Source organism: Ambystoma mexicanum, chromosome 4q (genome assembly GCF_040938575.1).
Source record: "Ambystoma mexicanum isolate Mex_15411 chromosome 4q, UKY_AmexF1_1, whole genome shotgun sequence".
In the NCBI taxonomy this organism is placed as follows: Eukaryota; Metazoa; Chordata; class Amphibia; order Caudata; family Ambystomatidae; genus Ambystoma; species Ambystoma mexicanum.
The window spans coordinates 374,550,269-374,577,472 of NC_090928.1; the positions used below are offsets into that span (position 1 = coordinate 374,550,269).

At 45.7% G+C, this 27,204-nt stretch overlaps 1 protein-coding gene across 2 annotated transcripts in view; it reads right to left on the reverse strand.

Moving 5' to 3' along the window:
* The window catches only part of PLD5 (phospholipase D family member 5), a 1,748,035-nt gene that overhangs the window by 1,150,823 nt on the left and 570,008 nt on the right, over positions 1-27,204 (reverse strand). The window contains exon 2 of one of the 2 annotated variants that reach the window (XM_069607944.1): positions 15,747-15,883. In XM_069607944.1, coding sequence (XP_069464045.1) covers positions 15,747-15,883 — 137 coding nt within the window. Of the gene's footprint in view, positions 1-15,739; positions 15,884-27,204 lie in introns of those variants that run through there. The other variant, XM_069607945.1, reaches the window with a different exon arrangement.

Consider the following 27,204-nt stretch of genomic DNA (forward strand, 5'->3'; position numbering starts at 1 on the left):
ACAGTACATCCACTGATCACTGATTTTTCGCTTTCAAGTGGAGGATTTATCCTTAGCATTTTGGTGGAAGTAAATCCTTTTTTTGAGGTGAAAACTCAGTGGTGAGTTAAATGTAGCAGTAAATCCATCGCTGCCAAAAAAGGTGACACTAACAGAATTCTGTCACTTTTTTGTTATAGACTCTGCCTTGTGAAGAGAAGGTCTTGTATCCATATATATCAAATATAATAAAAGTGATGATGGGTAAAAAACCATATGATAAAACCTCCCTTAAATATGAGAATAGAGTTAGCCATCTAACATGCCCACATGCCACAGCGCCTCCCAGTAACCATACCTGGTTGATGGCCTCCATTTCCGAAACAGTGAGCTAAGCATTGTGGATATGCACAATAGCTGCAAGCAACCATTTTTGATCAATGTGAGCAAAGGATCTTTGTCTTACAGTGCAGCACTGTTTCATATTTAACTTTATCAACCAAAGACAGACAGCACTCAAGGATGCAGACAAACACATACTTATTTCACCCTCATTGGTTGGAAAATATCCGTTTGATGCAGTATGACATCTGTGTTATTGGAGCATCAGGACATGTTTAATAAACATAGTTCCAAATTATGGTGTCGTGCCTCTCATTAACACACCTTATTCAGGCACTAACACTGACACAAACTATCCATCCAAGTTGTTAGAGAGATCTGCGATTGAACAGTTGCAGGGCATTGTGGAACAAGGTAAGCCCCGGCCCAGGTCTGGTGAGAAATCACCATGGTCATGAGATGCAGTTTAGTGGTGTAGTCAATCAATGAAGACCTGAGGACAGAAAAGCATGCCAGCGGTGTTGTCTTTAATCTTGTTCGGTCTATCAGCAACCTTCGTCACCATAGATCACTCTATCGTGCGTTATATATTATCATTATCATTCCCTCTTTCCATTTGTGGTCCCCTGACAGGGCAAGTGCTGCCTTCTTGCTCCCAATAATCCCCACTCTGCACAAGCTCCCACGGCCCTCTGCACCAGACACCCAGCACACCCAACAGGGCTTTTTTTAGCCTTACCCCTGCGTGCCCACCTCCACGTGCTCCTGCTTGGCAAAGTCAAATCCCCATGACAAGGAAGGAAACTATCATTGATCCTCTTAGAGTGCCTGGCCTGGGAAGCCGGCGAAGGGCAAAGGCAAAGGACGCTTTCCACTGCCCAAGCCTTACATCTACTTTCAGTTAAGGGACGTCTTCACCTAATCCCATAGTTGCTGTTGTGTTTACACTGCACTGCTATACTTGCATTTTCTTGCCTGGGGTCTAAAGATGGGTCTCGCAGTGTAATCGTACTGGTGTTTTGTGCTGCCACTCTTGCATTTTCTCACCTTAGGGTCCAGGATGTGGGTCTCACAATTGAATCTTGCTGTTGTTTTAAACTACTATTCTGGCAACTTCTTCCCTTATGGTCCAGGGGTGGGTCTCACAATCAAATCTTACTGGTGTTTTGTGCTGCCATTCGTGTATTTTTCTTGCCTTAAGGTCCAGGGTGTTAGTCTCACAACCAAAGCCTTCTGTTGTTTTATACAGCCTTTCTTGCAATTCCTTCCCTTAGGGTCAAGCGGGGAGTCGCACAATTGAATCTTGCTGTTTATTTTACACTTCCAAACCAGCATTTACTTGTCTTATGGTCCAGAGTGTGGATCTCACAATTGGATACTGCTACTGTTGTTTTATACGGCCATTCTTGCACTTTCTTCTCTTAGGGTCCAGGGGTGGATCGCACAAATTAATGTTGCTGTTGTATATTGCTTTACTTGCATTTTCTCACCTTAGGGTCGAGAGAGGGGGTCTCACAATTGAATCTTGCTTTTCCTTTATACTGCCATTCTTAGATTTTCTTCCCTTATGGTGCAAGCTGTTCTGGGAGAACGACAGGGGTGGGTTTCCTGCTGTAACTTTCATGTCCATTGTGGTTGGACATGTTTGCATTTTCTCGATCCTGAGAGTCACGGGCCTGGTTTGCAGCATTGAGTCTCGCTGCTGTTTTATTGCTGTACCTGCATTGTTTCCTCCTCAGGTTACTCCAACTACTGCGCACTATCGCCAATCCTAGCAGCTCCAAAATGAGCGGTGCCTACTGGGACACCAGAAACACCTCGACTCCCCAGATCAGCCCCCACCCTTACATGTCACCTCCTACCACCCTATCTAGCTCCGACAAGAGGGTACAACCTACACCTGTGTCCAGCCAAGACCCCCCACCCACTTCACCCACTCAACCACCCTCCTCTATCACCCAGGTGGCCTTCCCAGCACTCTCTCCTCCACCAGTCCCTCCCCTCACTGGACCTCTGAACCACCACCCCACATGCACTCCAACACCACAATCACACCACTCTGATCTATGCTTTCCATCTCTAAACACTCTACATGCAGTCCTCGCCATCGCCCCCATTCAGCAGCCCCTCCAATCCTTATGCACACGCCCCCTGCTCCCTCTAAACTCCTAAGGAACAAAAACATGCCTTTTTTGTAGAACATAACTCCCCTTACCTGACATCCACACCCAAGGCAGCCCTCAAATGTACACACTTGCCACCGCTGCAAAGCCACATAACCCAGTGCAATCACTCAGCAACCAGCTAAATAGCCCACCAAGCACACACGCCAAACACCACTCCCCTCAAACCTCTAGAGGTCTTTAACAAGACTCCCCTAACACACCTAGAAACCAGAACCCTGCAAACCCTCTCAATCCCCTATGCACCACAGAATCCACTACCACCATCCCACCTTATCCTCACACAAGGGACCCCACGCCACACCCCCACATACACACCCATCCCTAGTAACCATCCCACCCTACTTTTCCCAGAGGACACCCACCTTGTGAGCACTCTTCACACATACACCAACAACGCATATGGCCACCAACTCCTCTACCTCCACTGTAAACCAATGCTCACCCCGACAGACACCCCACCTTTAAATACATCTCGGACTTGGTTCCCAAGCTGTCCTTCGGATTCTACCAAACTGCATTCTCATGTCATTCACCGGACCAACCCTAGCAGCCCCACTTCACTTCAGCTATCACCGGATCAGAGTTCACCCCCTCCCACATCTATAGCATCCCAACCCTATCCATCTGGAATTTCCTCCTCTGCCCAAGTTCCCATCTAGAATCTACACATCCCTGCTGCAAACAACCAACCAATCAGCAGGCTAAAGTTGTTACAGTGCTTTTTGATCAATGCCAGATCCATAGCAAAAAATCGTCACAACATTTCATCTGAAGGCACCGATATCCTCTTCATCACCAAAACCTGGTTCTCACAAGACTTGCGGCCCACTGCACTTGAAGCATTTCCGTCAGGCTACAATGTTATTGTGCATAACAGGACCAGCAGGGCTGCCATCCTCTACAAATTCTTACTCTCCATTTAACACTCAGTGGAACAAGCTTGCAATTCAGACTGCAAATCCCTCCTGGTAACAATTCTGTTCACCCCCTCGCACACTCACAGCTACCTGATGAAATATAGACCTCTGAGGTGCAACAGATGCTTTGCAGAATCCCTTAGTGACTCAGTAGCAGCCATCTTGTTCTCCCACCCCATCCTCACAACATTAGGGGACTTCAATATCTGGTTCAACATCCCACATAACCCTATGACATGATCACTTCTGGATAACCTGGAGACCCTACATCGAACACAACTAGTCTCAGGCCCTACCCACACTGCAGGCTGCAGCCTAGACGCAATCTTCAGCTTGCCAGACCTCATCACTACACTTCAACCTCGCCCACTCATCTGGATGGACCACTCAGCCATCCTCCTCACCCTTTCCACTGAAGACCTACCCCCGGTCAGCCCCAGGCCACTTACCCAATCCCACCTTCGGAAGAAAGTCAAAGTAAGTCCTGTCTGGCAGATTCACTACTAGCATCTCTGACCTCCACACCCCTCTATTTAGGTCAGATCTACATCCGCCACTTTGATCTCTGGCTCTTGCAAACACTCAGCCCAATTAGATCCTTCCCTAGCAGACAAGGGGCCTCATTACGAGTGCGGCGGTAAGGGGTTAACGGCACCGGTAAGGATGCCGGTGCCCTTAACACCTTACCACCACATTCCGAGGTCCCTTAGCGGGTTCCACTAAGGCTGGCTGGTTTTACCAGCCACCCTTAGCGGGAGCCGCTAAGGGACCAGGGAGCTAATAACAGGCTTGCTATTTGTGGGCCCGTTATTAGCTCCTTCCCCATTCCCATTCGAGCCCTATGGGGGCTTGAATGGGAATGGGGAATGGTTTTCAGAATGGGGACTTACCGGGTCCTCCAAGGTTGGAATGACCCGGTAAATCCCCATTCTGAGAACCCAGACCCGGCCACGACTTTGGAGGCAGCCTTGGCGCTAAAAGCACCATGGCTACCTCCAAAGTCGTAATGAGGCCCAAGGTCTCGCTTCCAGATGGTTCAACCCAGCCCCCAATATTCTTAAATTCCAGAACCACATCCTAGAACACAGATGGTGTACAGAACTTTCACCATCGAACAGAACAGCCTGCACCTGCCAGATCAAAGCTTACCAGGCAGAAATTTGCAAGGCCAAACAATCCTGTTACTGGAATAGAATCACCAATGTCCTGAACTGCCTAAGGGAACCCCACACATCTATATCCTAATTCAATGTCTTGTCCTGCTCCTGGGAAGCATACAGTCTAGCTCAGGAGAGCTGAAACTGCATCAAGACAGAAACCAAAAAATCGACTGAAAAATCCACCAAGGTAAGCCCATTTGGGACACCATTGAAGAAATTGTTCTTGACTGTTCCAATGCAGACCCTTACAGAAAAAATCCATATTCGATTTTGGCCATATCTGATTTTGGTCCTGCTAAAATGGCCGCTGGGTTTTCTACAAGCTGCCCCTCTGATGTGCTGCAGGCCCACAGCCCGCCTCCTACTGCAGCTGATTGGCCTAATTCCAATGTTATTCCCTGGGCAGATGGGAGCCGGCTGGCAATGCCGGCAACCTGCAAAGGTCTTCTGCTAAGGCCTGAGACATCCCCTTTCTTGGTCTGTCCGGCCGTGGATTGCCTCCCTAATGCAACCTTCTAAAAACGCTATGTCTAGAACTCCATTCCCAAATGGTGTGTAAAATGGCCTTACATTTGCCGTCACACAATTCAATGCCCTGTACCATTTTTCTGTCGTGTGCTATACTTTCCCAATGCATTCGCCCCCCTCCCCTCACCTCAAATATGCCAAACAAGCCTCAGCCAACCGGCACCTGCAGTTGTTATCCACAACCCGCTTCCCTTCTTACCCATGCCTAGGCACACCAAGTCTTCTTCGCCCTTTCTGCGCGCACAGAGGAACGTCTGTGCTATGCCGCCCGTCCGCCTCTTCACAGAGGCAGATATAAGTGCCTCCAAGCCTGAACATCTCAGGTCCTCACCCCGATTCACAACCCCACCACTCGAATCTTTACAAAAGTTGAGGTACAACCCACATCCTGTACCATCAAGTATGCCCCTTACAATGATATGCTCCCCCACAATTATGCAAGCTGCCTCCAAGCTTCTAATCCCGTCTACACTTTCACAAGAACCATGCAACTGCAAACTCGTTTCCAGCACATATTCGTAACTCCAAGGCACCCAAAAAAAACAAATGTCACCCAGATTTCCCGGAGCCTTCACCATGCACATGCAGGCCTTGATAAGCAATGGCTCTCTGTCCTCAAAACCTGCAGCCGTACCGCCCACTACACCATGTCTTACTTCACCGACAACAGTGATGGTGCTCCCAGACTCCTTCAAGTCACTGCACAAATCACTACCAACCGCACGACCGGCATTGTGTCCTTCACCAGCCTGGACTCACAACGACCCACTCAATTTCCCTCGGATCTGCCCAACCAAGATCACTGCCCACAACTCACTCCAATGCCAACAATACCCTGAAGCTTGGCCCCAGGCAAGAAAATAAAAATGCTCCGCTCTCAACAAACAATACAATCCTGCTAGATCACCTATCCATCAAAACTAAGCTCAATCTTTTGCCACCAGCCCTTGACCATACACATAACTCAACGGGCCGCACCCTCACCCCAGCCGCTACCTCACTGGCCCTACCTACACTACCTAGAGTGGAAACCCCATATTCCCCTGGCTCAATATCACTCTGTTTCCCCTCCCTTGCCTCATTGCACCTTCAAACACTTGTGTATAGGCGCGTTATAAATGCCATATCATATCATATCATATCATACCTCCCTACCACCCTCAACCCAGCTCACCCTCTAATCTTACCCAAATTGCGCCCTCCACACTACCCACTAACATACTAGCACTACCACCTCTTATCCCTGACCCTAAGCTCCCCACTCCTACCTCAAAGGTTCTCACTCAGACCAAACAACCAATCGCAGCTCCACCTGAACTAACCGACCCACCTTCCAATTGCACCCTTCACGACGACACGCTGATCAAAGCTGCTCTCATCAATGTGAAATATCTAACGGCCCATGCCCTTGATATCTGTGACCTGCTCACTGCCAACAATTTGGCCTTCACCGAAACAAGCCTGCACTCTGCTTCCGGCCCATCCCTCTCACTAGCTATCCCGAATAACTACACCATCTATCGTAAAGACAGAGAGAATATTGGGGGGGTAGCCTTTATAGCTAAAGACACAATACACAGTAGAGAAGCCAATAATACAACCACCCTTCAATCGGAGGAACTATTCACTATAAAACTCACAATCTCACACACTGTCACCATCACCCTACATCCTATTTATCGACCAGCCAGTCCTGCGGTTTCCTTAGAAGGTGACATCACACACCTGCTTCATCTGAAACAAAACCTTCCTTCAGAATCATCCCTCTGGGTGACTTTAACTTAGGTTATAATGATAGCTCTGTTCCCAATGCCCTGGCTCTAGCAAGCGCGATTGAAGCACTAGACGTCACCCAATGTATTACCAGTCTGTCCCACAACAAAGGCAGAATTCTAGACTGGGTAGCTGTTCGCAACTGCAAAATTACCATTTCCTCGAATGCAACATGCCTCTGGTCTGACCACAACGTCATTGCCTTCAGAATTTCTGTTGAGAAATATCGGACATCACCTGTTTCCCTCCCGGCCATACTAGGAACATCTGCCCAGCAAGGATCCTGCCTCTAATAACCACCTTCACCGACCCTCAACCCTCATCAAGCAACCCCAACATGCTGGTCGACACCTACAATCTATCCCTACTACAGGCATAGCCCCCCTGTGAACTTGTAAGGCCAAACCACAGTCCCACATCAATACTTGGTTCACGCCCACCCTCAAAACACTCCGCATGAATATAAGTGCAGCTGAATCGGCATGGAGGAATGACCGCTCAGACGATAACAAAACCCACTTTTGGGCTCCACCTTTAATGCTACAATTAGCAATGCCAAATAATCTACCAGAGAACTTTTGATTATTCTAAGGGAACTGGAATCTTCTGCGACCCCGCCTCAGAATTGCACCAACTACCTCACCTAGAGCACAAACATACAAACTGCCCTGCAGAATAAAATTGCCTTACTGCAAGAAAAGATCCCAGCTAAAAAAAATAAAAAAACAACCTTATCAGACCCCGCAGTTGTACTAAAGTCCTCTCCACTGCAAAGCACCAAAGTCGTGTTCAACTTCAAACCAGTCTCAATTCTGGAGGTAACAGAAATCATGAAAGGCCTCCAACCCTCTAGGTGCCAAGGGGACATATTCCCACCCGCAATGAAAAAAGATTTCACAGAAGCTCTTGCGCTATTCATTACCACTCTCATGAACTTCTCGTTCACGAGCAGCACAATGCCTCCTAGCCTAAAAGACACCTGGGTCCTTCTACTATTAAAGAAACCAACGCTTGACCCTAACAGCCCCATCAGCTTTCACCCCATCACAACTGTCTGATTCCTCCTTAAAATCGTAGACAGAGCTGCCTACCAGTCTCACCTTGAATCCAACAACTTCCTGGGGTTGCACCAATCAGGATTACGTTCGGGTCACAGTACGGAATCAGCACTCCTTAGACCTAAAAAACTAAATGGACACCTTCAAAGATGCTGGCAATATGGCTCTCCTTCTTTTGTTGGACCTATCTGCAGCCTTTAATCTGGTTTATCATCAAATTCTCTGCGATCAGCCAGCCTCAGCTGCCTAGTTCTCCACTGGGACAACCAGCTGTATTACTTCCTTCCTCTCCAACAGAATGACGAGAGTTTGCTCAGCCACAACCACTGCCCCACCCAACCTAGTCACATGCGGTGTCCCATAGGGATCATGTGTTTCACACACCCTGTACAATGTTTTCACAAAGCCACTTTTCGACGTTCTGGGCACTCATGGTATCTCCTAAACCAACTACGCTGATGATACCCATATTCTCCTGCCTATCACAGGTGACTACCCAACAGACTCAAAACACGCTAGGAGAAATCTACCTCACCATCCAGACCTGGATGGCACATCACTCTCTTTGCCTCAATGATCATAAGACTGGGATCCTCTTGAATGGTCCGAAATCGTGGATAAATAATCTAGACAGAGCTTACAAGTCTTTCATTATCAACAAAAGTACTATCACAGTCTCTCACAAATTCAAAATCCTTGTGGCCTATCTGGACTCGAATCTGTCATTAACGAAGCGAGTAAACTCAACTGCCTACTCAGCAGCCTTTACAATGAAACTTACCAATGCAAGCAGACCTTTACTCTCTCCCGACCACTGTGTCACACTAGCACAAGCTCTAATAGCGTCCAGGCTTGACTTCTGCAACTCACTATTCACTGGAAGCTGTGCAAGTAACATCAACAAATGACAAGTGATTCAAAACAATGCCCTGAGAGCTGCCCTGAACATCCCGAAATAAGATCACATATCTGCAGCCAGAAAAAAAGCGCACTGGCTTCCTGTCAGAGATTGCATTCTGTAAAAATCTCTGGCTATCACACACAAGTGCATTGTCAATAATGCACCCATATATCTCTCCTCCAAATTCTCCATATGTCAATCGAACAGATCCACCCGTTCCTTCTACACGTCTCTCTGTTCTGAAATTCAACCTACAAAGAGCTGGTGGGACCAGCTGCCCTGTTACTGCAGTGGAAGGCCCAATAGGACAGTTTGGATCTTTATGAGGCCGGCAAGGCATACCAGCCTTGCTGGCCTCACTAAGATCCAAACTGTCCTATTGGGCCTTCTGCAAGCACCTAAAAACATGGCTGTTCTGCAAGAAGAACAAGAACCCAGATCTAACCACCCTCTTGCCACAAACTGACATTTGATGTGCTACCTGCAAACCCCTGTGCACACCATGCAACTTTTTGAATGTGGACCTTAACTTCTCTTTTGCAACAACCTAACTTGTATGCATGTAAAGAAAATGATGCGGTTCAGCTGATCTCTTGTATATAACTAACGCCATGATGCCTCTGTGTTTAACTCACTTTATAAGTGACAAACAAATAAATAAATGCCTGAGCATGCTCCGCTTCCATCCACTGCCACTCCCAAACCTTCTGCGACTCCCTCTCAGACCACTTCCATACCATAACTCTAGAAAGCAAAATCTCCATCATCACTAAAATAGCATCACTCACCCCTTCTTCCCCTGCGGCATCAACCGGGACATCAGAACCCCCTTTCATCCTCCCAGTCTTCACATCCTTCTCTCCACTCTCCCACCTTGAATTTCTAAAGCTACTAACTAACAGCTGTGCCTCAGGATCCCCTGGAAACCTCTGCCCCCTACTAGAAATCCTAACTTACACCTGTGTCAACAACATCACAAGATCAATTGTCAACACATCTCTCATGTCTGGCAGCTTCCTAGCAGAATATCAAACCTCCTACATCAGGTCCCTTCTCAAAAAGCCCTCACTCTACCCCCTTATGCCAACCAATTACAGACACATCTCAAACAACTGATTTGTTAAATGAATCGACCAAAAAGATTATTCACAAATATGCCATTTATAGCTAAATTAATTGACCAAAAAGATTATTCACAAATATGCCATTTCTTAAAATCCAGTCAGATCCCCAATCTCGCCCAGTCTGGCTTCAGACAATTGCGAGGAACCAAACCATTTCTAGTCACCATATGGGTTGAGTTTGAAAGACACTTAGACTGCACCACCCTTATTCTAATCGACCACTCGGCAGCCTTCAACACACCACCCTTGTGGACCAACTCTACTCTCTCGTCATCAAGGATGCAGCTCTGAAGTTGATATCCTGATTCCTCTTCAACAGATCCCAATAATACACATTCCGCCTTTCTCCTTGACTCCCCACCCAGTTGCCCACTGAATGCTGCTGGGTTCCACTCTCTCCCTTTTGCTCTTTAAACTCTACCTGAGCCCCCTCCAGCACTCATTCAATATCACAGTTTTTCCTGCTACAACTACGCAAACAACACCCAAATCGTTGTCAAAATCCCAAAGGGCCCCTCCTTCACTTCTCCCGATTTCGCATCATGTCTTTCAGAATTAGAACCTGGATGACCACCAACCCCCTCCTACACAACCCAACCACCAAACTCCCTCTTCTCCCAACCCACCCTGTGGCTGCTCTCTCTAGCACCCCCTCTCACCACCACCAACACAGTAAAAAAAACTTCAGATGCATTATGGACTTAGATATTACCCTATCACATAACATCAACTCTGTGACAAAACTCTGCTGCCTACACTTTTGCATTCTCCGCAGAATCTTTACCTACCTGACCTTCCCACACAGTCTCTGTGATTGTTGCTATCATCCTTTCACGCTTAGAATATGCTGATGCCCTATAACTAGGCTCCCCCTTATCACAAATCAGAAAACTCCAACAGGTGCAAAATACTGATGTACGGCTCCACCTAACCATAGGCCCTAGAGAACACATCACACATGCCCTCTGTGACCTTCACTGGCTTCAGATCGGGTAACTTTCCACCTTCATGGCAATGTACTTCACGCACCAAGCTCTGCATAACATAGGACCAGAATATCTGCAGCATAAATGTACATGCCACAGACCTATCAGAAACCTCAAATCAAGCACATCACTTCTCCTCATCATTCCTGTGGTAAAATCGACCATAATAGTGGGCTCCTGTTTCTCAGTCCAAAAACGCACCATTTGGAACTCAATACTGTTCACCGTCTGGGCATAGAAGATCTCTTTGCCTTCAGGAAGGCTCTCCAAACTTGGCTCTTTCCTTCAGCATCCTCACAGACAAAATCCATCTCCTAGGTGATCAATTACCCACCGTAGCCAGGGATATGTGGGCACCTGAGGAGTCGACAAGGTGGGACACAGCCCCCCCATCTAATGCATCGCAGTTAGGTCTTATGATAAGCACTGCAAAACTACATCTAACAAGGTGTCTGCCTTACTTTGACAGAAAGTCAAGCACCCCATCAACGGTGAAACATAGCTGTATAATACCTGGGGCACGCTCTCCCCACCTCGATACATCTTTATATACAAAGCTGAATGTATGTATGTTTGTCCGGCAATAAAAATCCACATCGTTGAACCTACGTCTACCAAATTTTGCATGGATTCCGATTTTGTCTGGGGCATAGTCGTAGTGCATGTTTGGATGCAAAAATCTTCTATGCAAGAAAAAATGTGCACAAAAAATGAAAATGTAAGTTTTTTTTATCGCGCCACTCCACATATGGGAAATGGCAAGGTTACAATTTGCTTAAGTTCATTCACAAGACGAGAGCACAATCAATCAATCTTTCTTGGACATTTTCTCAAATGTGCAGAAGCCATTGAGTGACTGAAACATGCCGCACAAAAAAAAACCATCACTTGGAAAATCTCCATCTGATGCAAAGTGAATTTTTTTATCAAGAGCTTCTGAAACACAACAACAAACAGCAGCACAACTTGTGGACCAGAGGAGAAGAGCAACTTTCTCCAAAGGCAAATGAGGCATCAGAGCAAACTTAAGCAAGACCTGCCAGCAAAAGGACAAGAGCAACATCCTCCAGAGCACATGAGACATCACTCGATCAGTACACGGCAAACGCTGGGTACCCCAGCTATATATCTATATATATATAAAACAAAGTCATGTTTGTTTGTCGGTTTGTATGTGGCATTCATCTTGGGGACGTAACTCCTCATGGACGGTGACGTCTGGCATCATGAATTTTGAATGGAATATTTGTTATTTTATTTCTGAATTAATGCAACTATTTCTAGCTCGATAGGCCATCCCGTTCCTGAGATAATTATTTTTGGGGGTTTTGTCAGCATTACATTTTGTGGTGTTCTGAGCGCCATCTGCAGGTCATTTGTAGAAAGTGCTCATCATCGCACTGTCTGTGCTAAACTGGTCTTGCATGTTTTTGGTTTTCACATTTGTTTAGAAGAGAGTTAGTGTGTCTTTCTTTTCATTGATTTGTTTTGAAATACACTCGATACATGTTAATTTCACTAATTAATTGAACACCCCATTTTTATTTCCCTCTGATTTAAATTCTCGCATGAATATCATTTGTATGCTTATTCTGATTATTTGCAACATGTGTTTAGCAGCGGAAATGGCCACCACTGCTAACAACACTGCAAACAATCAGAGTAAGCATACAAATATTATATTCATGTGAGAATTTAAATCAGAGATAAATGAAAATTTGATGTTCAATTAATTAGTGAAACTAACATGTATCACGTTTTTCCTTTGTGGCAAACATCAATATTTGTTCATCTTTTTCGGTGGAATATGAACAAAAATCTGAGAATGGACATCTCAGGCGAAGCTGGGTACTTAAACTAGTCTGCAATAAACATTGCTCGACTTCACCCATCAAACCACACATCACCACCTCCAATCGAATACAGCTGAGTCCCTTGGCGAATTCCGATACATAATCAGTCTCCTCTGCCCTCCTACTGCCCTGACACATCTGTCACAGCACCCGTCCTCTCTTCTGATATCTATGGGATGCTACTAATGACCTACCCACTCCCTACCTGTGTGCTGGCCAAAAATGTACACATGCATTTTACAATCCTTCCTTCACACCTCACACCTCTGACTATGGTCTTCCGAAGGGCATTCATCCCCTCAGCGCTTCGAGGCCAAACAACGGCACTATACAAATACCATATACCATAAAATCATGTGTGTGAGTGTGGAACACGCTCACAGTTTAGGTGAGAAATCACCATAGTCATGAGATAGTGTAAGTGGCATAGTCAATCATTGAAGAGCTGAGGATATGATATTATATGATGTCATTTACAACGCGCCTGTACACAAGTGTTTCTAGGTGCTACAAGGCAAGGGAGGGAAGACAGTGGGAGGACAAGACAAATGATTTTACTAGGCATTGTGTCATTCATATTGTTCAAGTGCGATAGCGAAAAGTGCAGGGGGGAGGCAGAAGGGTAAGTGAAAGGGAGAGGGAAAAGGGTAAGTGCAATCAGGGCAGCATTGCTCTGAGTAGGTGCAGCCAGGGCGGCGTGGCCTCTGGGTAAGTGCAAGGAGGCAGGGGACTGTAGAGGTTACGGTTACAGCCTGTAAGTGCGTGGTAGGCCTGGAGGCAGTGCAAGGGTGACTGATCAAGAAAGAGCCTAGTACCTGGTTAGACTGGCATTTGGGTGCAGACTCTAGCCATTTCTTACTGTGGCATGATAAGTGTTATTGCTTCCACTAGCCTTTTGGTTCAACCAGTCTAAATGAGGCATGACATGCTTTACTGTATTATGTTATTACTTGTCTAGACTGGTCTATATTGTGCAGCCAGTTGGACATGTTTTCATTGTCGAAATGTATTTATAATAGCAAAGCATTACATTCATTAATCTTCCCGTACTTTTTTTTTTTAAACCGTTCCAGAAAAATAAAAGTGTAGAAAGAGGTTTAAACTCGTACTGCAGTGCACTTCACTGAAAATTCCCTTAAACAGCAGGTGAGTTTGTTTGGGGGTTTGAATTGGCCATGTGAGTGGGCGTGGTGATGGGGCTTGTGGGGAGTGGGTGCAGGCCAGCAGGGAACATAGTTCCACTACTTCTTTTCCTACACTTCGACCACTGCTTCTAAGATTGTCAGGGGTGCACATATCACCTCGGGTAAGCTATCTATTAGAAATCAAACCTTACACCAATGTTTCAGAACGCTCTCTTTAACTATATATATACTACTGATGTAAGGTATCGAATACTTAAAAAGCAATAGAGCTGTGCTCATGAGCAAAGCTCCACAACACGCAGTGTCACTCCTTCAATGGGGATCAAAATAGAAGCCTGCATTGGCTGCGAATCCTGAGGATGGCGGGCTCCGAGATACCTGGTCTGAGAACTCACTCTTCCTGCAGCCCATGAGGCCAGCTAATGCCAGTAGACCATGCACTGGGCACAGTCCATGTAGCATCTCTGACTGGGCTACCAACAAACACACAGGAGTGAGGCAAGCACCTCCTTCCTGCAGATGTACTCGGAGGTGGGCCATGCAAACCTCTGCTGCACGGCAACCCAAACAGTCGCTGTCTCCTGATCCTGGACTCTGCAGTGAGCGCAATTACTCATGGTGTATATTCGTGATGCCCCCATTCAGGACCCTTTTTGTGAATTGCTTCTTGCATGGTAGTGCGGTATACGGTACGACGTCCTTTTGCCGACAGGGTTTTTTTTCCGATTGAATTTTTACGGAATAAAATCAATTGAAAAGTAGAGGGCTTAAGGGTTAAAATGGGTAGGGAGGGAGTTGGGTTAGCTAAACAAATATATGGAGGGGGTTGCTTGGGGAGTCGAACATCCCAAATAAAATAAAAAACGAGATGAGTTTTTCCGATGGCATTTTTTGGAGAAAGATTCCATCGAAAAAACTCCTGTCAGCAAAACGACATAGAACCGTGGAAGACAGGCCTTGCTTGCTGATAATGCGGTTGCTGTGATTGACAATATCATTACAGCTTGTACCTTGGTTAGAATATTGAATGCTTTCTTTCTTTTTAATAGACGCCATGGATTTATCTTCCCTACATTTCTCGATTGCTTGGACGTTGCTCAGATTTCAAAGATACTGTTTGCAAAATGTTTTACATTCCAAATGAATCTGGCCCAACAAAAGCTACTCAAACAATTTGAGTTTCACAATTCAGAGCTCCGATTGTCATTAAACATACTAAATAGACACCAAATGAAACACTTTATCCTGAAGGACTTACTCTTCAGAAGCTGAGCCCATATTCCAAGTAGTAGGAAGCTTTGCTCATAATAATATGTGGTGCTTTCTGTCAGATGGCACAGGTTTCCAGGTGCTGTTATAAAGGGTGCAAGTACTATCCACTTGAAGGGTACTCATTGTATCCACCACACAAGGATGAACCTTCCCTGATGCTATTTGAATCTGCCATTTCACATTCCACATTGCTCTCTAAGGAGAACATTTAGCTCAAAAAGCTATCAAACCAGCCAACTAAAACCTAGTGCATGGACTTAGACTCCCATGATCCCTCACCATAGACTATGCTGGCTAAGGCAGATGGGCGTTGTAGTTCAAATCATCAGGTAAGCTAAATATTGCAGGTAACTTGTATTTGAACTTTAATGCGACCATTGCAAATGCAAATAACCCACAATCCCAAATGCATTTTTGTTTTTTGCCATTGTTTTGCAAGGAATACAATAATGACTGTCCGCGGTCACAGTGTTGACTTTAAACATTTGTCCAAAAATAGAAGTTTGGCTTGTTACCTCTTACCGACACTTATTCTGACAGTTATCTTCTGAGAGTCCATCTTCATCCTCTCCCACAATATCCACTGCAGAAAATATGAGCGCCACGAGCACTGCGAAGCAGCAGACCAACGCGAAGATCACTATGCATTTCTGTTGAGACTGAAAGAAATGAGACATGCACAACACGTTAGAAGGATCATCACCGATGTACCACAATGCTCTGCTTCGTTCGTCGGCCGAATCACAAGTGCATAGATTTGCGCGCGCTATTTATTGTATACGTAAGTTTGCTGATGTGCAGTAGGACGTGGTATTTACAAAGAATCTTGATCCGCATTTGTGTCAATAATGCTTGGCAGCTATGATGTAAAACAATAAAATAAGCATTCCATAAGGAAAATGCACTTATGCCTACATGTGCACACCCTGTAGCATTTCTGATCATTTGTGGGCAGCCTGGGTCGTAGGGACTGGCCAACATGAAGCCGCATGGTGCCTGGCAGAGGCAATAATCACCAGCGGTTGGCATGCAGGCAGGACTGGTATGCATGTTACCCAGGGCAAGTGACGACCAATCCTAAACTGCACTGGCTCCATATTAAATAGGCCAGACCTTTGCTTGTCTAAATCCTCAGTCCAGTAAAGACCTTTAGTGATGGGGCTGTTATGATGTTTTTGGCGGGGGCATTTCCCAACTGCCTTAGGAGACTGGCCTTACATTTGTGATCCCACTCCATCCAGGCTTTCCCTACCAGCAGCAACAATGGCTGTACTTATCATTTTGAGCAATTATGGAAAAACAGTGGCTACAGTACACAATTGTGCATACACCAGTACCCTTAAGCAAAATTAAATTTAGAAGTTTTATCCCACACTCTTTGTCTAAAAATATTGTTGACACATTTCTTCTGTTCCTTCATGGATACACATAAAATCCTCCCAATTATACAACTTTAGCAGAGTTACTGCGTCTCCATCCCTCTATCTATTTGTTTATATGTTACGATAAAAACTAACTGATATGATAGGATATTTATGACGTGCGTTACCCAGAGGTTTCTAAGCGTGGACCTGGGGATCGAACCTGTGTTGCTCGTGTCGTCTTGCTTCCAAGGCGAGCAGGTTGCCATGAGCTTTCCTCCCAAAACTAACTTCTGAATCCATACCTCCACAATTTTACAAATGTTTGGGTGTTAACTAGCATTTGAAACTATCTTCTTTAGCTCTCCTTGACACACCACTGGGAGCACTCAATAATGTGATCGGGTAGTACATTGCAATACTTGTCATAGGCATTTGTAAAATTGGTTGGAACGTGATGCTCCCTTCGCCATGATAGGAGAGCCTGTGTATCAGCGTACAGAATCTAACACATTTATGTATTTTTTCCCCATCACTGATTGGCCTAAAGGCAATCTAAGTCCACCTCTCCGCTCTCTCAACAGTGTTTCGCTAGTTGCAAACTGCAATACCGATGCACAAGGTTTTAGCTATCTCCAACAAATCGCTTTGTCCAGTGTCCTGTGGGGAAGGCACTCAATGACATCTGCAAGGTGATGCTAAGGGCATAGTGACATACACTGCTGTGCTTAAGCTTATAAATGCTTGTTCAGGCTTCTTGAGCATGGCATTGATAGTGTGTACATTTGAACACTCAACTTGAAAATGGAATTTGCCACGGTAGCGCTCAATACCTTTTATTCAACAGGAACTGTGATGCTATAAAATGACCTGCGGCGGCTTCCATTTAAACAAAATAATAACAATATAATCAGTAGAAAAAAACATAATGTTCCATCTTAAATGAAAGGACCCTCAGCTATTTCCTATTTAACTAAAATACTGTGTGGTAGGTCAGAATCAGGAGATGGACTATGTGAGAAACTTGAAGGTATCCTTACTCCTACTCCCCCTGGATCCTCTTATCGGGTGGCAAGGGAAAGGCCATCGCTCTTGGATCCTGACCATGAGAGCGGAGAAGCGAGAGAGGATCACCTGGATGGAGAGTCCTTATGGATTGGGAGTGGTGTACCCACAAGCGAGACATGCTATTCCCCTTTTCCTTTTGAAAATCAACCTAGCACTCCCTCTGCCTTTTAAGGCCATTGAAATGTCTCTCCCCTTTTTCCCTCACCTTTTACCTCTGACAGTACTGGGACAAAGAAGAGGCGACTAGGAGTGATGAACACTAAATCCTTATTTCACCCCACTAGTACTGGGACAAAGAAGATGCCTGTAGAGTGCTTTAAAGGTCAGGCATGGCCCTTTATGGTCAGGCAAGTCCAACTGGAGATCCACGCCTGCAACCTGTCAAGGGGTTGCAGGTGAATAAATGGAGAGTCAAAGATCAGCAGAGGGAGCATCCGGGAGGCCTGGGTGGCAGAAACCAGCAGGAGACCCATGCTGTGAGGAGGCAGCCATGGTGGCACCTGAGAGGAGCCAGGACACTGAACGATGTCCCAGCGACCTGTGGAGCCAAGGGCCAGATGGGCTGTTAAGCCGACACAGGCGTGGGAGCCTCGGCGTTGGAGACAGAGAGCAGTCAAAGCTGCAAGTGAGGAAAGCAGATGAAAGGACGCCATCCATGTCCACACCGAAGCAGCAGGGCTACTGGTGTGTGGATGACCTGTAGAAGAGCAGAGGGACATGTCATTCCTAGCTCCCACCCCCTCACCTCGTCATACTGGAACAGTAGGAAAAGAGCCCTATGTGGGACACCAGTTATCATCCCAATACTGCATCTAGTGTATGAGAAACGATATGCACTCAGACAATCGTAACAAATGTACCCTCACACTGAGAGGGTGGAAGGATGTCTGCATACACCATTGGACATCATAGAGCTATAAGTGAAATCTGACAAGAGCAGTGACGTAATAGGGGAAATATGCTGAGACTCACTGAAATGATATGCAAGTATTCAAAGAATAAAGATGTAAATGAAGTAACAAAAGAAACATGTAATCGAATATGAAGAAATCGTAAATATGTAAAGAAGAGAAGGAAACCTGCTGAATAATAAGTGTATATATGCAGAAATGCAAGGTAGATGAAACATATAGAAGCGGCCATGATGGAAAGATGAACGCCGGACTCATATTAAAACCAATCAAGCTACCTCGGACCAGGAGTGCAGAGTCAGGAGACGCTGGAAAAACAGCTTTGTGTGAGGAATAAACAGGAGTCTATTGGCCTGGAATCAAGGATGCTACTTCAAAGAATAATTGCAAGGCACAAGGGGAGTCAAAAGGATAAACCATGTAAGACATATTTCTCTTAGATTAAGCAAAGGAGAAAAGATCCAAGTATTAGAAAATTAAAGATTCAGAAAAACTGTGTAAGATGGAGTGAGCAAGTCTCCAGAGGCCAAGGTGGGTAATGACACCCAAATCAATTGAATCAAATAGCACTAAATATAAGGTTGAGATGGATACATTTGCGGTCTCCTCATATGTGATTCAGAAGTTGAAAACAAGGGCTATTCATTAAGCCCAAACAAAGACAAAGTGTGCCTACACTCCCTTAATTGTTTCAGATCAGAGAACATGCTTCGATGTCAACTACAAAGGAGAAGCCTTGGCTTGGGAACCTCAGTTTTATTTTGCGTACATGCTGCTAACGAGACGAAAGTCCAAGTTTGGCAAAGTATACCAACCAATCAGAGGGTTTTTGTAGCAACATGCTATACAGTGTTGCAAAGACAAACCTGCTTCTTTTTTCCACTATAATCAGTATTATACGTATTTAGAGGTGGTTCAAGGTGTACCCACCGGATAATGGGCATCCAATTAAGTTAACACTTAAACATACTATAGGTAGATATGTTCCCTTAACCAATCCCACCATTCAATAGATTTTTGTTTGCCACGTAGGATGACGTCGCAGGTTACGCATATTGAGGTATAAAACCTTTGCATAATCACACTTGGGTGTGAGTGCGTGAATTAATTCCTGTTATACGCTAGATTGCCCTACTTTATTTTTATGCTAATAATAGGGTAGTTCTTTGCCATATTCTTTGAGTCTGTCCTTTTCTTTGGGTCCGAGATCATTATTGGTAATTCCATCTACCACATGAGACGCTTCAAGGTGCTAGAGCACAGATCGCCTCATAAATGCAAGAGGAGATCGCCGAGGTCAGCCCACTGATCTGAGAATCAGAAGAGGAGAAGCATAGCCCCGGAGAGGAACATTAAGGACCGGTGAGTGTCGAGGAAAGTCACTCAGACCGGCGCACTCCTAGCGGGCTATGCATAGGCAATCAAGTGATGTATGTGTTTATTGAATACCAAACTGAATTACACTTTAATCCCAGCTGAATTATGTTTATCAAATGACGAATTGAATGAAACTTTGAAATCAAGCTGAATTACATATGTTGAATAGCAAACTGTATGAAAACCTTGAAACAGAGTTAAAGTGAGCTTATTGCATGCAGAATTGAATACAACTTAATGGGCAAAGCTAATAGCTAATGAAAACTAAAAAGGGGTTTGACCATTTGCAAGCAATTTATTGAACAGAGTACAAGTGTGGAAGAAATACGATGGAAAGGTGAGGCGTGAGAAAGACCACCACAAAGTGAACTTTATGAATAAATACAGTGTGACAAGGCCTAAGACTGACAAGAAGTGTGTAACACATTGTGGCAAAGCCAAGAGGCTAAGGGAAACCAAGTGAATGTGAATTTACACACAGAGCCAAGCACAAAATGACCTGTGTGGGCTGGAGAGCCTAGGGCTCCTGGTTGCGCGCCTGTGATGGGTGGACTGTGTGGTCTGAAAACTGTGCCTAGACCAGTGAACCCTAAATGGTGAAAGTCAAAGACATTGTGAAATAAACCAAGGTGAAACACTGTGAGTGAACTGGTAAGGTGAGCCAGAAGGAGGGTCAAGTGGATCTAAAGTTGTGTTGAACTTTGAAAGATTGAAACCAAAACAAGTTGCTGTGTTGAAATCTTGGGGAAGGGAACCCTGAGAATTGATGAACTGCAAATCCTGTCTTGGGGATGGTGCCTCAAGACCCTTGGGCAAGGGAAACCCAAGGAATGTGTGTAACTACATTGCTTTGAACTTGGAAAAGGTAATCTTAAGACTTGTGTGGAACTTTCTTGAACTTGGGGAAGGGGAGCGGAAGAGAAACCTCAGAGCTGGAAGAAGCTCAGGACTTTGTGTTGATCACTATTTCTTTAATTATTGACATCCCTACACACTGTTTAGTTTTAGTTGTGAGGGCGAGGATAGGTTTTGGACATAGACAGGCTTTTATATTGAACGCTTGGTCTCTGACTTTTCTTAGTTTCGTTCAGGTAGGGAAATCCCACCTTAACATAGGGCAAGTTAAATCTTCTATCATCCTGACATTTGGGTTAATAAACCATTTTCTGTTGAACGCTGAATCTGTTGTCTGTGTTTTGTTTCATGATGCCTTCACAACAAACAGGCATGATTTCAAAAATGTTTATTCCCTCTTTTAATTGAAAAGACCTAATCTTTCCATAGCTCTGTGATACTAAGCCTTCCTGTATACAAATGAAGGCAATATGAGGTGCTCCGCAATGTGTCAAGATGGTCAAACATAAATGAAGCCCTCTGTCTGGAAATTCTATTCAAGCCTACTTTCTCTCTCTACAGCTCAAAATTAAATTTTAAAATGACCTAGACATACATTTGGGCCTTACCTAAGGGAAACAAATGGCAGCTGCTTTTCTGACCCCGACCCTTGTGTCCCTTTACCATATGCCCCAGCCTACGTTCACAGCCCAAAACACATAGTTAGTGTACAGCTGCAGTGCTGTGCCGTCATTCCAGCTAGGTCTCTCTGGTACTCTTTGAAGCTTGTGTCTCACAGCCCTTCTTTCTTTGGGGAGATTTTTGTATTTTCCCTGCCTGCATTCAGGGTTCTTTCAGAGTCTTCCGCTCCCCCTCTGAGGCTCACTCTTGCTAATTTCCCACTCTGGCTTCCTCAGTTCTTTCACTCACACTAGGCTTCTCTCTGTCTCGTTTCTTCGCAAAAACTGGAGCTTCTTTTGATTCCTCTCCCCACTCAGTGGCTTCTCAGTTTCTTCTCCATACCAGGACTCTTTTTGATTTCTCTCCATTCTCTGGGGCTTCTTGGATTCTTACACACCACTCTGGGGTGTGATCAGTCCCTCTCTGCTCTGGAGCTTTTCCCCTTCTCACTTCACTTCTCTGGAATATCCTTCCTCTGTCTGCACTCAGCTTTCCCCCCTTTTTCCGACCACTCTGAGTCTCTCCCAGTTTCTCTCAACTCTTTGGCATTTCTCCTTCTTACTCCCCACTGTGGGGCTCCTTCCTCTTGCCTTGATGCCTGCCTCCCATTCCTCGTAACCCACTGCGGACCTGTATCTGACGAGCAGTGCTCCCTGGGAGGGCTATGTAGACCGCCTGTCTCTCTTCTTGCTGCAGAACCACTTATGACTCCTCAACTGGACTCTTCGGTGATGGGTGTCTCCTCCTGGTTTCTGCTGGCTCGGTGCAGGTGATTATGGGCGGTTCCTCCTCCATGCTCTGCCTCAGCCCACTGAGGTACTCCATTCTCACTTAGGCTGCCACACTAGGCTCTGATTTCTCGCCTCCCGGGCTGCATTGCACTCTCATAGTGCCAACATCCGGGTGCGATGCTATGTCAGGCATCTTGTCTCACTGAGCGTCTCTCTCCTCAATGTGCGATGTGACATCATTAAAGTCTTTCTATTTTCTGCTGAATTTGCATTAATAATGGCTCATAATCATGTCTGTAATAGCCTATGAGCATTAGTCCTAGCAATTATTTCCAAATATTGCCTACCTCCAAACACCACCAGAAATAACTCACCGTTGGTTGCCTGGCTGACTCTGGTGTCAGTGGGAAAAAATCAGATTTGCTCCAGTTGTTAGCCAATACTGTGTATTGATTGTAGAGGTCTATCGTTGACTACAGGATTTCAATTGGTTAGCGATTAGGTGTGCTTGGAACTTCCCAAAATGTGTCCAGAGGGAAAGTTGAGCTTTTCTGAGTGGCTTTGACTCACCTTGCGATATTCTTTTGTGATATGCAGACCCTGCCATGGGTCTCGCACGCACCTAGGATTGAGGCCCACCGTCCAACTGTAAAGCCAGAGACTCTAGATGGACGTTTGATTAGCCAATTAGAGGCCTTGAACCATTCTAAAACAGGGTTGAGGGCCATTAAAGGTCCAGCTTGTTGCCTGCTTTCTTTGCTGTTTCTGTTTGGCTGTGGACAGGATAGGCTCATAAACTGGCAGTTTAGAAGTACTTTTCATGAGTTTAGGAGAATTTCTGAGTGTTTTGGAGGAGTCTGCTTGTTTTTCAGTTCAGTTTATTGACTTTAATCGACAAAGCGTCATCTAGTCCCAATACATAAATACACATATCAAATATATGCAATTTTTTAAAATGACATTCCCTTTGAGTTCATAGTAAATATACATGACAGCCACAGTGATAATAATCTAAAACAAAGTGCAGTGTATGCCTACGTCAATAGTACAGGCCCATTAAACCTATTTATCATGTGTTGTCTCCTTAACCAAGCTCTGTGGAGAACTGTTGTCACTGTCATTGCAATCAACTCCTTGTCATTTCTGTAGCATAATATCATGGCTTGAGCAGGTCCTCTTATACTATGCGGAAGAAACAAGGGTTTCAAATAACTTTTCGTGAGTCCATGTCCAGCGGGCATATCAGCATGAAGTAGACCAGGCTTCCACATGGTCCAAACAATGACAGCATCTCTCAGTATCTGCACTACTCCGTCTATATGCCAGCACTGCCAGGGGTAAAGTGCCAATTCTGTAACATAAAGTGCACAGAGAAACTTTGTCTTCAAGTCCTCCAAATATAATTTAAACTCCATTGAGGTTTATCCGCCCAGTAATTACTGAGGTTCCTAGAGCTATTTATTTTAGTCACGGGTAGCTCTTGCTCTTTTGTGGCATAGTCTCCCTTCACTATGGGCTAGGTACAATTATTTATTTTATCAGGCTTTCTCCAGGTTTCACCTTTTCCAATCCTACTCAGCGCTTCCCTGTTATAGGAGAACCACGGAGGTGACGTGCCCCCTTCTTGTGCCAACAAGTCAGTAATAACTTCTCTATATTTCTTCTAGCTTTGGAGAGGACCCTACTCTCATGCAATAAGCTAGAGGACACAATTTGACCAGAGATGCTATCCCCTTCAAATTCGTTTCAATAGGGAGTGCTATACTAGGTGAGTTCATGGGTAACCCCAGAATATTTTTCACTAAACCATTTTCAATTATGACCAGATCTTTACAATTCATATTGCCCCATAGTTCTGTGCCGTAGAGGGCCGCCTGTCGAGCTTGTTATATTTATGCCTCTGACGACACTTTCAATGAGCCATCCCCATATATGTAAGGATTTGTGTAAAGAGGTGATTTTCCCTCAATGGTCTGAGGTGATAGCTCCCATAGGTGAGAAGGGGATTCCGAACCATCAGTTTCTTAAATATTGTAATGTTTCTATGTCTTCTCACTCCAATCTCAGTATCCAAAAATTGAGATGTGGGGGTGGGAGGGAGGGGGGGTGGGGGGTGGAGAGAGTGTGTGTGTGTGTGTGTTATTTTTTTTTTGAGGCTCCCTATGTTTTACCTTTACTCCCTTTTTTTTAACTATTAAAAAAGATCCTCTTGTAATTTTCCCTGTTTCTGTTTAAGCCACCTAAAACATTTAAAAATAGAGCAAGTTTCCTGACACCTTTCCTTTCCTGTATTTGTAGACACCTTTGTGCTTGACCCCATAAAGTCTCCCAGTGATGTGCTCAATCACCTTCCCCACTGTTTGTGTTTTGAGAACCCTTTCCCATCATGCAAATCTTGCAAGATTCCCTTTGTTTGACACTTTTGCCACATTAGGCACTATGGTGTTTTTCACATTCAGCCCTTAGGCAACATCTTCATTTATTTGGAGGGAGTGCTGAGGAAAGAAGATGAAGAGCTGGAATACCCCCTCCATGTCAGAGGTTGAGGGAGTCAGCCCGCAGGCTCAAGGAGGAGAGGCAGACCAAGGTGAGAGGAAATGTGAGGTGGAGAGACATTGGTTGAGGAAGTGGATTCAGTGGTGGAGGAAAGGCTGAAGGGGATTAAGGAGGGGGATATGCTGGTTGAGAAGGAGATGGAGCAAAAGCAAGACAGTGTGGCTGAAAATCTACAGGTGATTGTGGTAGGACCAGTGTCACTCGAGGAGCACCTGTGTGGCCATCGAGCTTGGAATTGGTGGCGTGAAGGAGGTACTTCAGGAGAGCAGGGAGAGGTAGCCACAGGGGTGCATGGAGACGTGAAGAAAAGAGAACAGGAGGTGGTGGTGCTTCAGGATGTCGAAGAGCAGCAGGTGGAAAACCAATGGCTCATGGGGAGAAGCTTGTCATTGAAGAGGCAAAGCTTTTGGAGTCTTTTGTGATATTTTGAGATGAACAAAAACGTGTCATCACACTGGACAGGAACATTTAGGGGTATGATATGATATGATATGGTATTTGTAACGCGCCTATACACAAGTGTTTCAAGGCGCGACGAGGCAGGGAGGGAGGGAAACAAGGGGAAGACAGACAAACGATCCTACTAGGCCAGGTGTCATTCAGATCGCGCAAGTGCAGAGGTAAGGGGAAAAGGAGAAAGTGCAGGGGGAGGAGGTGGGGGGGAAAGTGCAGTACAAGGTAAGTAGCGTAAAAAACAAAATAATAATAAATAAAAAGGGCCAGCTGGTGGCAAGTGCGAGGTAAGTGCAGAGCAAGTGCTGGGAAGGGGGCTGTAGGGATACAGTGACAGTCCCACAGTGCATGGGGAGCCAAGGAGGCAGTGCAGGTGGAGAGTGGCTGGGCCCTGGACCGAGGTCGCTGAGAGTGGCCCAGATGCAGGTTTAGTGCAGAATTCAGTGGGGAGTTAAGCAGGTTTAGCAGGGGAGAGGGAGAGAGAAGGCAGAAGCGAAGAGGAAGGTTTTGAGGTGCTTCCGGAACCGGAGATGGTTCTCCTCAAGTTTCAGGGAGGCAGGAAGGCTGTTCCAGAGGGAGGCCCCTGCTGCGGAGAGAGATCTACCCCCAGCTCGTTGCTTCAAGAAGCGGCTGACCATGAGGGAGTTGGAGACGGATAAGCGAAGGGCTCGTGAGGGAAGATATTTAGGAAGAGAGAGTTGAAGGTATTTAGGCCCCAGGCCCCAGAAGGCCTTGTGGACAATGCAGAGGGTTTTGAACTTAATCCTCGCAGCCACTGGGAGCCAATGAAGAGATTTCAGTCCTGGAGAGATACGGTCCCTGGGCTTGAGGCCAAGGACAAGTCTCGCAGTTCTGTTCTGGATAAGTTGCAGAGGGCGGAGAGTGGAGGCAGGCAGATTAAGATAGAGGCTGTTACAGTAGTCCAGCCTTGAGAGAACCAGGGCTCGGGAGACAGTGAGCTTCTGGGGGAAGGAGAGGAAGGGAAGAATACCTCTGAGGAGGTGCAGCTGGTAGTGTGACTTCTTAGAGACGTCAGATATATGAGGAGAGAAGGAGAGTGTGGAGTCGAAGATGACCCCGAGGTTTTTAGCCTTGCAGGTAGGGGCAGGAAGGGGGCCAAGGGAGGCCGGCCAGAGAGCTGCAGGGAAGGAGGGAGTGGGTGTGCCGATGAGTAGAATCTCAGTCTTACTGGCGTTAAGGCAGAGGTCATTGGCGGCACACCATACCTGGATAGCAGACAGACAGTCGGAGATGAGGGAAGGAGAGGAGGAGGCCGAGGGTAGCCTGAAAATGAGCTGGGTATCGTCCGCATAGCACTGGAAGTAGGGGCAGAGAGCAGCGATGCGGTGGGCAAGGAGTGCCAGATACTGGTTGAAAAGCCAGGGAGAGAGGTTGGATCCCTGGGGGACACCGCAGGTGGAGAAAAAGATGTCAGAGAGGAAGGAGCCCATTTGGACCTGGGAGGGTCGACCGGAAAGGAAAGAGGTCAGCCATGCCAGAGCCTGACCCGTGATAACCAGGTTATCACGGGTCAGTTGTTAAATAAGTTGTTTGCATGCTGAGGAATCTGCATGCAAAGATGGTGTTGTGACAAGGCTTGTGGAAATGTGTTATCCAGAATGTTTCTCTGGTCTAGTGGTGTGTGCTGATAGTACAAATGTGTCTATTGCCTGCAGTTGAGAAGTGGTAGTTAACTACCCTATCTCCCTTTACATTTGTCAAAAATGCAGTTGATGCAGGCCCACAAAGAAGGGGTGCCCAAATAGGCACCGACTTCCCTCGCTATACACTTTTCTTGCCTATATGTCAGGTGGCAAGATAAACTTGTTTCTTTTCTGATGTAAAATTACCTCACACTCTTGATTTCTTGAGAGGGTTGAGAAGGGCCTTTATCCCTCCTCTTTCTTGGGTTATGCTTAGGTACTTTGCAGTGGATTCTGTGTTGGTCTTGATGACTGAGGGGCCTGTGCTGTTGATGTGAATGTCTTCAAACTTGTACTACCACTAA